Source organism: Periplaneta americana, chromosome 12 (genome assembly GCF_040183065.1).
Source record: "Periplaneta americana isolate PAMFEO1 chromosome 12, P.americana_PAMFEO1_priV1, whole genome shotgun sequence".
Lineage (NCBI taxonomy): Eukaryota > Metazoa > Arthropoda > Insecta > Blattodea > Blattidae > Periplaneta > Periplaneta americana.
The window spans coordinates 160646244-160657890 of NC_091128.1; the positions used below are offsets into that span (position 1 = coordinate 160646244).

The following is an 11647-nucleotide window of genomic DNA, read 5'->3' on the forward strand; positions in this document are numbered from 1 at the left end:
TAAACGTTTGTCGATTTTCGTAGTAGCCAAATTCATGACACTGGCATCCGATTACGGCAACTCTTTAACTACATTAAACGCATTAACGGAAGTGGTTATGTAATCCTGACGCAGCCACTATCAAACATGGAAGCATATTACAGGAGGAGTCACTTTTCACTTTAAGTTAACTAATCCATAACTTGTCAGGAGAAGCTACTGAAAGCTATAAATAATCGGTGTCATAAAAATGTCACACAATTTTTTATTGTACTTAACATGCGTTTCGCAAAATTTCAGTTATGTTATCAATTATGTTCTTATTTTTAGTAATTTTTTTGTAAATAATAATGATAAAACTTCTCCACCGGCGTAGCTCAATCAGCAGAGGGACTTGCCTTTTGATCCGGAGTTGCGCTCGGGTGTGGGTTCTATTCCCGGTTGGACTGATTACCAGTTGGGTTTTTCCGAGGTCTTCTCCAAACGTAAGGCGAATGCCAGGTAATCTATGGCGAATCCTCGGCTTCATCTCCTCAAATACCATCTCACTATCATCAATTTATCGACTCTAAATAATCTAGTAGTTGATACAGCGCCGTTAAATAACAAAAAAGTATACAGAGTCCTATAACCTTTGGGATACTCCCATAACTACCGTAATTTAGTATCTCTAAAAATAGCTACAGTATATATGTATTTACGTTATTGTGTTGACCAAAGCCTACCATTTGGAGTAGTTCGCAAGTACACAGTGTTACAGAAATCAGAAATTCTAAGTAACAGAAAGTCATATTTTTTATTATTATTATTATTATTATTATTATTATTATTATTATTATTATTATTATTGTTGTTGTTATTATTATTAACTGCACGCATTGTATTCTTCACCTGACATAATTAGAAACATTAAATCCATACATTTGAGATGGACAGGGCATGTAGCACGCATGGGCGAATCCAGAAAAACATATAGCCTAGAGTGTTAGTTGGGAGGCCGGAGGCCGAGACGTAGATGGCAGGATAATTTTGAAATGGATTTCAGAGAGGTGGGATATGATGGTGGGGACTGGATTAATCTTGTTCATATTATTATTATTATTATTATTATTATTATTATTATTATTATTATTATTATTATTATTATTATTTAATGGGACATACATATTATTCCATAAATTGATTGTACTCTTCATCCTGATTCAAAAGATATTCACATGAACTACCGTAACCTTGTATCCTGATCATTACTTACTTGCTTATGGCTTTTAGAGAACCCGGAGGTTCATTGCCGCCTTCACATAAGCTCGCCATCGGTCCCTATCTTGAGCAAGATTAATCCATTCCTACAATCATATCCTACCTCCCTCAAATCCATTTTAATATTATCTACGACAGGTCATTAACAAAAAAAAAAAAAAACAATTTAAGGGAAGAAGATGTGAAATTTGGCAAAAATGTTTAATTTTTCCAAATATGTACCTATAGTCCCGCGCCGTGGCGTCGTGGTCTAAGGCATCCTGCCTAGGACTCGCGTTACGGAATGCGCGCTGGTTCGAGTCCTCATGGGGGAAGAAATTTTCTCATGAAATTTCGGCCAGTGTATGGGACCGGTGCCCACCCAGCATCGTGATGCACTTGGGGAGCTACGATAGGTAGCGAAATCCGGTTGCGAATGCTAGCTATAACGGCTGGGGGGATCATTGTGCTAACCACACAGCAATAAGATACATGAATCATATGCGGAGACTAAGAGAAAGGCGGAAAATAGGAAAGATTGGAGAATGCTGGATTTGCAGTGAAAGACCTACCCTTGGACAGGACACTATGAATAATAATAATAATAATAATAATAATAATAATAATAATAATAATAATAATGATAATAATAATAATCTATGCTAATAATAAATCTGTAGCCGAAATTTTTCTGGTAATTTTCGATTTTCCAAAAATAATTGGTCCTAACATATATAATTAATCACCCTGAAACCGAAAATCGCTTTTTTGAAATTTTTGTTTGTTTGTATGTCTGTCTGTCTGTCTGTCTGTCTGTCTGTCTGTCTGTTACCTTTTCACGCGATAATGGCTGAACCGATTTCGATGAAAATTTGAATATAAATTAAGTTCATAGTAACTTAGATTTTAGGCTATATGGCATTCAAAATACATTATTTAAAAGGGGGGTTATAAGGGGGCCTGAATTAAATAAATCGAAATATCTCGCTTATTATTGATTTTCGTGAAAAATGTTACATGACAAAAGTTTCTTTAAAAATAATTTGCGATAAGTTTTATTCCTTGAAAATTTTTGATAGGACTGATATTTAATGAGATAAATGAGTTTTAAAATTAAAATAACTGCCATCTAAGGCCGTATAATGAATTAAAAAACAAATGACTTCGTCTATAATTGGCCTTGGACAGCAACAATCGAAAGCTATGAAAGATAGCCTACAGATAATGTTTCTGTGTTTGTGTGAAGTAATATCGGAACCTAAATTAACCGATTTGTATAATTAATTATTAATTCACCATTGTAAAGTGTAATTTCTCTAGGTGGACATAATGCTATAATGTTATTACAGTAACTTCTGAGTGAATCGAGGACAGGTAAGATTAAAATAGCTTCTTATGCACAGAAAACTTGATAGGCTATTCTGTACATTCGTTTCCTGTATTTCCTAAAATAATTTTTATGACCAAATGAGTGGTCTCTGGATCAAAATGATCGCATTTTAATTATGCAAATACAATTTAAATTGAGTAACATAATAAACGATTTATCCTTATATCAAACACGAATGTTCCCTGGATCAAATGTCCTATTTTAATTATGTAATTACTTTATATTTATTTCTAACGGGTGCAGCGGAGCGCACGGGTACGGCTAGTAATACATATAATATTGACAGGTTATAGATTCCTAAAAGAACTCATAAGTATATGCATCCCAAAAGTCTGTGTGGGTTCCTCCATGTTCGTAGCATGACCTAATGCGCCTTCATGTCCGATTGTTCATCCGTAACAGCGTATTAGAGGGGTGATACATTGAAACGCTGCAAGAACTGCGTCTTTCAGCTGCTCTTTGTTGATATGTAGTGTTTCCGTATCTCTTCTTTCACAATAGCTTTCAGACCTTTCAGACACTTAACCAACGTTTTACCTCTCAGCCTTAAAAAGAACCTGATCCAAACTTTAGTGATGCCCCACTTCGATTATTGCTATTCTCTATTCACGAATCTAAATACTGATCTTGCCCGTAGACTACAGCCTGTTCACAATATCTGCGTTCGTTTCGTTTGTAACATTAGAAAATTCGATCATTTAACACCGTCACTGGAATTGTTGTCTTGGAGTCCACTTAAAGAAAGAAGATTCTTCAACTCTCTCTTATTACTATTTAAAATCATCCACACCTCCACACCCTCTTACCTAGCATCTCGTTTTGTTTACATTTCACTACCTCGAACCCGGAACATGCACCTTCTCTCTATTCCTCTGCAAGAACATCCTTCTACTCATCATCATTTTTCAGCATATCTATTCCACGCCTCTGGAACTCTCTCCCTGACCATGTCAGAGACTGTCGGACAACATCAAAATTCAAATTTAAATTAAAAAATCACATTCTAGTTCATGGAATTGCTTGTTGAACATCTATCAGGTTGCGCAACTTCGGCTTAACCCATGACATATAGTAAATATTGTAACTATGCTGTTGTAAAATTGACAATTAATACGTAATGTATTTATTATTATTATTATTATTATTATTATTATTATTATTATTATTATTATTATTATTATTATTATTATTATTATTATTATTATACTTCTGGAATTGCCACGAGAATCGTGAGGTTTACTATGCACGCAGTATAGACTGTATGAGAAGGGGACGTGCAATGGATGGAGTATGCCTCTGATGTAAACACTGAGCAGCATACTGCGGTTACAATAAAACCTGTATCATGCATTCAAGAAATATAATGAATGATCATTGAAATAGGAAATGTCTAAACATGTAAATTCACAATTATTTTATAGTGAGATATATTAACTCTTAAAATTTAATGTAAGATATTCACATCATTCTTGAATATGTACATTACAGCGAAGAGTTACGTACATTTTGAGCGACTGCAAAGTGAACCTCCTCCGATGGTCACTTGAACAGTTTTTATATTGGGAAAATGTACGTTCAACATCATACGATGTAGTAGGTGCATATTTGAAGAACGGGAAGTCACTACTTTTTAGCACACCAACTTCACACGTCTTGTCGTGATCTGATAGCACATCATTTATAATACGAAGTTGTGAATTGGAGAATTTTTAGCAATAATGTTTCCCAACTTACATTTCACTTTTTCTGAAATTAGTGAATTGTTATTTTGGATAACGGTTTGTGATACTTTATCCACTATATTAAGGGCTTCTGAGAGTTGTATTTTAGACGATTCTAACAGGGTGATGTTTTTGGACACGATTTTAAAATTAGAATCACTGAACAGAATATCTTCCAATAGCTGTTCAGAAGGCATTCATTTTACAGCTGCAACAGCGGAACTGTCTGTGCTATTCAATACATCAATTACCTCCATTATTTTGCCGTAATATTCTGCAAAATAATTAACAGCATCCAACCAAGTTTTCCAACGGGTCAAGACTGGCTGCGGGGGTAAGGGTATTCCAGGGGCAATTGTTTGGAACAGCGACACTCTCATTGTAGTATGTTTGATTGAATTCTTGTCTGCACTGAACAAATGTTAAGCTTTGACTATTCCAACCACAGTAATGCAAAAACAAGTGCGTACATAGGTATACATTAGCTGTAGCTGCTCTATCTATTTGGATCGGTCACATCTCTTAACATGAACTGCTTATACTACGAGACCGGGCGGTCGCCCACCTCCTCTATACATCCGTACATCGGCAACCTGATTGCATGCTGCGTGTGGCAATTCAACGAAGTCTAATTATTATTATTATTATTATTATTATTATTATTATTATTATTATTATTAGTATTATTATTATCATCATTGCTATCTCTGTTTTTTCTTTCTTTTTTTATTGTATTAGCTCGATGAGAGCTCTATAGTGTTCTTTTGACCCTGTTGACTCTCTATAGGGCTTTAATTTAATTTGTATTATTTTCATCAGCGTCTGTATTTCTTTTTTGTATTTATATGTGCTATATGGTAGGATGGAAGAGAAGGCCTTATGGCCTTAATCCTGTCAGATTAAATAAATAAATAATAGCCCATAGTGTAATAACGATGGATGTCACGTTCCAAAACGCACCACAAAGTCATTCTGGATATCCTCCATTGTATTTGTCGGTGATTCGACGTTCGTGGACCCACACACAAGTCGCCAAACGCTCCTCCACACTAAAAGCACTCGTGGGACGAGTACTGTTGCGTATTGTTTCCGCTATCACCACCAGCGTTCCCAGATCGATCTCCCGGTATTTTCTTCCTTCTTTCCTTCATAGAACCCAGATCAGTTCAGTGTAAAGGGATTTCTCGTCCATATTGTACATAGGAATTTGAGTGATCTCCCTGTCAACACTGTCCTGAGAATTATTGATTGACTGAAGGCTGGATCCGAGATGAATCCTTGCATTTAGGTCGTTTAGACCCATTGTACGCACTCTATTAGAATATTGTCTAAGTCCGACGGATTCGTGAATTCGACACTGGGCTATCCTTCCTGGGACTTTCAGGTAAAGTTCCATCATCTACAATGTGACGAATCCGGAGCCTCAAGCCCTTAGAGGCTTAAAACCTAGATCAGCATTAGAAACCCGTACTACACCGGGGACAGAACAACTAGAGGCTTCAGTGACGTCACTACAGAAGAACCCACACACAGCAGAATTGTTCGTTGCACTACAAACTGAAGACGTTGACCATCTACTTTCACTGATCCAGCTGCGCTCTCACAATACAATAACTTCCGTTCAGGAAATGTTTTGCAGCTGAATGGTACCGTACCTGTTAGTGCGGTAGGAGGGGGTGGTCGGACCGCTTAAAAGTAACAGTCTCCAAGCTTCTAGATGTTCTCTCCCCAGTATACTCCCAGACACTACCCCAGTCTATTTTTACTATTACAGACGACAGCTGAAATAAGAGAGAAGCGAGAGTGTTGGTGGAATGATAGAGGGAAACGGGAGTATTCCGAGAAACCCTTCCTCAACGTCTGTTTCGTCCATCACAAATTCCACCATGACCTCACCGGGAATCCAATCCGGGCCGCCTTGATGGAAGGCCAGCTGTTAACAAGAGTCTCTTATTTTGGCACTTTTGCGTATATTCCAGCATTGGTTCCATTTTAAGTTCATGTATTGGTTTGATGCAAAAGTTCGTATCGTTTATTTGCTGCGACAAAAGTTTTTATTTGAGATGAATAGAAGATAGAAATGAATTAGTATTTTTTTAATAAAATCAGATTTTATTGGATCTGTGATCTCTAATACAAAATCTTTAACTTTTTCCAAAACCAACAGAGGAGGTAGGTGCTAGTTGTGCAGTCACATAAGACCAACATCCAAGCACAACTTGTTCTATGGCTGACTCAGTTCTGCTGCTGACACCCACTTCTATTTGGAGTTATTCTTTCGGCGAGAGCGCCTTCGCTGGCGGGTGGGAGAGTTGCGTCGCCGACGCCCTCCACTCCTGCGTCTGCGTTTGGATCTAGAGTGGCGACGTCTCCCAAAGACGTTTTATAGTTTAACCTAGACTCACTACGAGCGCTGTTCCTCGGCCAAAAATTGAACACTTTCGCGCATCTCCATCTTGAGGGTGAGTGTCATGTGACTACAATATGTTTACATCACGACTCCGCCTAATTTGAAATAACATAGAAGGTTATTCAGTATTATTGAATATGTTAGGAGTAAGTGCGTATTAATTTAATCAATAGTTTGTGTATATAGTGTTTATATAGTTTAAATGAATCGTTCTCCTGTGATATACGTGAAATCACAGTGTAGGCCTACTATTGTGCTACATATGAGACCTATACAAATAGTAATTTTAATCATATTTCTTTGTTATAAGTGAAACCATCGTGTGCTCTTGTGCTGCATACAACTGTACAAATAGTGTTCTTTTATCATTTATTTTCATCGTACTCCTATATAAATTCCGTAAGTGGAATCATGGTGCATAGTAATTGTGCCGCATACAACTGTACGAATCGACGTAAGAAGGATTCGGAAATTTCTTTTCACAAGTAAGTTAGTTACATATATTGTATTAGGATATTGTAAAATGACTGAGAACATTAGTACATATTTATTGTGTTAATAGAAGAGAGTGTTTTATAGGAGTAAGCGCAAACTTTCTTTTTAGGTTTCCATTGCAAAAGCCTGAGCTTCTCAGTAAATGGTTATCTGCTGTTAAACGCGATAAATTTATACCATCAATTCACCACCAGTATTGCTTTGCACAAGAAGATAGTTAGACAGCATCTCTCTAAATCAATTTTATTTATGAATCAATAAGTGAGTGTAAAATAAATCTGGTTAAGTATTTTCATACTATCTAGATATGACCTAGTTACAATATTTTGACATTCTTGCACATATTCGATTTAATAATAACAGTTGATGCATTTCCTTGTTTATTTAAATATTTATTATTAGGCCTAAGCAAAATGTATACAGTGTGCAAGATTAAGTTAATGTCCTAACTCGATTAATTAAATATTTCAGGAACTCCATCGGTACAGATTTGATGAATTGTGTAAATATGAATAGGCCTAATCACGAAGACAAGAATTTTTAATTGACAGTTTTAGCATAACACCTTAATATTTGTTGTTCACAAAGATGACGATTACTGACTGACAGTTCCAGTTTCTCCAATTATTTGTTGTTGTAGACTACTATAGGAATGCAGGTGATTACGTTTCACTGTTTATATTTGTTTTTATCCTTGTTACTCTTTTAGCTTATATTTGGTTGTTTTTTTATGGTATAGTAATAAATCTTAGTGACTTGCGGTTGCGTTCTATCAGCATTACTTTTCGTCCGCTATTTTTCACGACCGCAAGATGCACACAATGTGCAAGATTAAGTTAATGTTCTCACTCGGTTATTGAAATATATTTCAGGAAGCCCATCCTACGGATATGATGAATTATGTAAATATAAATACCCCCAAGTCACAAAGACGACGACGATTATTGACTGATAGTTGCAGAATTAATATCTTTGATTATTTGATGTTATACCACAAGAATGCAGGTAATTACGTTTTACTATTTATATTTGTCTTTATCCTTGTTACTCTTAGGCTCATGTTTGGTTGTTTTTATGTTGTATAGTAATAAATCTTAGTTTCTTTTACGATTGCGTTCTATCAGCATTGCTTTCCGTCCGCCCCAAGATGGCGGCGAGCGATCGCTTCAATTTGGGTCCAGTCGTATCTTCTGTGCAGCTGGCAGTGTGGGGACTTGACGTCTCCTGCGTCTAGAGCTGCTTCGACGTCCTCCCCTCCTGTGTCTGCGTTCGGAGCTAGAGTGGCGACGTTTCCTACGTCTGGAGCTGCTTCGACGTTCTCCGTCCCTGTGCCTGCGTCCAGAACGAGACCGGCGACGTCTGTGTGACCTCATGTGCACTGACCCGTCTTCCAGATCCTCGAGCTGGTAGCGGCCCTTGTCGGTCCTCAGGATTCCATTCACCACTCCTCGTTTCAAGGCCGTGTCTTCAGCTTGCTGGCATCAGCGGGGTAGCGCGACATGACATACTTTGCTATCTGCTATGGAGTAGGACCATTGCGCTCTTGTAGATCCTTGATGGCCGATAGCACCAATTGCATTGGCTTTGGAGCTGCCATCTCCGTTGATATACTTGTTTTTTTTTTTTAAGATGGGACATGACAGGAGCGTTGCGATCGGAAAAACAACTGAATGTCACATAGCGTGGTAGGCCTGTTGCTATGGTAACAACGGTTGAGTTGCCAAACTTACCGTTCCCACATGGCGAGTGCTTAATAGCTCTCTTGGCGACATTTATTGTGAACACAATGTTAGCATTGGTACGTTTCGTCTTTGATTCTGTGTCGATTTTTGTATTGTTTTCTTACCTTTGCGTCAATTGTCAATGAATGTTTTAACGTCAGCCATCGTAACGTCAATTGATACCTTCCATCAGCTGGCAGCGTGGTAGTCCATATTGGCAACATAGCACTGTAGTTCTAAGTTCTGCCGCTTAACTGTCATGTCCCATCTTTCAAAAAAAAAAAGTATAGTTGAGTTTTCAATTTTAACACAAGATTTATTCTTGACCAAAGTTAGACAGGCCTTTAATGCACAGTTAACAGACAAATAATTTATCTCGAAATGGACATCATTTTGTCTTATAGGGTTCAAAACTGTGAAGAAAATATAGGCCTATCAGGTATTTAAGCACTTGTCCCGGACTGTCAAGAAAACACTATATACAATTATTTTAAAAAAGTCTTGAACAGTGTGCATTCCTCAAAATCAACGGATGTATAAAGAATTATTTTATGAATGTAATTTATAGAAAATATGAGAACATGACATAAAAGTCTTGATGCAATGACCCTTGTGCAAGTAACAGGAATCTTATAAAAGACCGAAATATATTAATAAAACTAGCCGTACCCGTGCGCTCTGCTGCACCTGTTAGAAATAAATATAAAGTAATTACATAATTAAAATAGGACGTTTGATCCACAGAACATTCGTGTTTGATATAAGGATAAATCGTTTAATATGTTACTTAATTTAAATTGTATTTAAATAATTAAAATGCGATCATTTTGGTCCAGAGAGCACTCATTTGGTGCAATGACAGTTCCTTTAACATGTTTCTTATTTGTTATTACATGCAACCACAGTTTAATGAATGTACAAAATAACCTATTAAGTTTTCTGTGCATAAGAAGCTATTTTAATCTTACCTGTCCTCGATTCACTCAGAAGTTACTGTAATAACATTATAGCATTATGTCCATCTAGAGAAACTACACTTTCCAATGGTGAAATAATAATTAATTATACAAACCGGTTAATTTAGCATCCGATATTACTTCATACAAACACAGAAACATTCTCTGTGGGCTATGTTTAATATCTTTCGATTGTTGTTGTCCAAGGCCCCTTATATACTAAGTCATTTTTTCTTATTTCATTGCACCGTCTTAGATGGCGTTATTTTAATTTTAAAACTCATTTATCCCATTAAATATCAATAGCAATAAATTAATTGCGTATGCTCTATTATTATTATTATTATTATTATTATTATTATTATTATTATTATTATTATTATTATTATTATTATTATTAGTTTCTGCCTTGGTCATCAGTCATCAATCTCATATCCTACATACAAAAAATATCACGCGTCACCACTGTCTATTAGCCTAAACTAAATGAAAAGAGTATATCGAAAGTGTTCGTTTCCTCCTCCACTTAATACTCCATCTTCTTTAGCCCACAAATCGCACAAACTTTCTTCAAATCCGCAAAATTCAAGCCATATTTACAAGCACAGGATTCCTAAAAACCAGATAGCTGATTTTTGGACCCTACACAGCGACAAGAAGTCGCGTCCCTTGGCGTACGGAGCAAGAGGACTTATTTAAGTCCTCTTGGTACGGAGGGAGCGTAGCAACAAGTTCAATGGCCTCCCTGCAATTGACGCACCGGTACACCTAACGTTCAGCATCAGGACCCAAAATCCGCTGTCTGCTTAACAAATGTCAAACCATAAACAATCTCCTTAACCACGGAGTGTTGTGGTGAGGAACAAAAACGCTAAGAACTTGTGCAGGAATCTAATGAAATGTCATTTCATTTACGATCCGACACAATATATCAGCTGTATAGCTCATGCACTTCATCTCACTATTTTTTAGCTGCAATTCTGCTTTCGTCATTTTTTCGCTGTGTTTAGCTGCTCTTCCACAACAAACGGAAGGTCTTGCTAAGATTTTGTATAAACGAACGCGAGTATGTCTTTGGATTAGTGAAGGTTTCATTACCCCATTTATGATGCCCATGCTGAAACAACTCTCACCGGTAATACGAAATTTCAGTAGGTACTATATTAACTCACCTGATTTGAAAGTTAAGAAAATATCACTTGGCTGCCGCCCCTACATATTCACAGATGTAAACTGGGCATGTTATCTTTGTCTCAGATCGAACCAGATATGTCTTCCTACATCTTTAATATTTTAAAAATTAATGTGTGTACAGTGATATCAAATATTTATCTATGAAACAGATAATGTAGCAGTAAGTTACAGCAAAACAATTTCCTTATTTATTCATCTTCTTTGAATGATTTTCATGTCCTCCACCGCATCTCAAATGACGCAATCTTGCTACAAACCCAACAGATTGGGGTTCGATTCTGTTAAAAAGTAATGTTATGAACCACGTCCTGAGGTTTACTGTGTTCAGCGTTTATGAACTATATACAAGGCTTTATTTATAAATCTTGTTCGCTCAAGCTGTTTTTTAAGTCTCGGCTATAAAATCCATTTCCTAAAACTTGTATAATAAAATCTTACCTTGCAGAAGATGCTGGAGATATCTTCTTCCTCAGCTAAACAAGCACTGCATCCGGAAAACATGATTTGCTTCGATATATCTCAGCCGCACTTACTGTCTGCTC

General features: G+C 36.7%; 1 protein-coding gene across 2 annotated transcripts in view; it reads right to left on the reverse strand.

Annotated features, from left to right (window-relative positions):
- Positions 1-11126, reverse strand: part of LOC138711066 (uncharacterized) — a 137134-nt gene extending 126008 nt beyond the window's left edge. The window contains exon 1 of one of the 2 annotated variants that reach the window (XM_069842376.1): positions 11084-11126. Coding sequence is in view for 1 of the 2 variants with exons in the window: in XM_069842374.1 (XP_069698475.1) it covers positions 1-36 (36 nt within the window). In the remaining variant the exon portion in view is untranslated. Of the gene's footprint in view, positions 64-11083 lie in introns of those variants that run through there. The other variant, XM_069842374.1, reaches the window with a different exon arrangement.
- Positions 11127-11647: the final 521 nt, after the last annotated feature.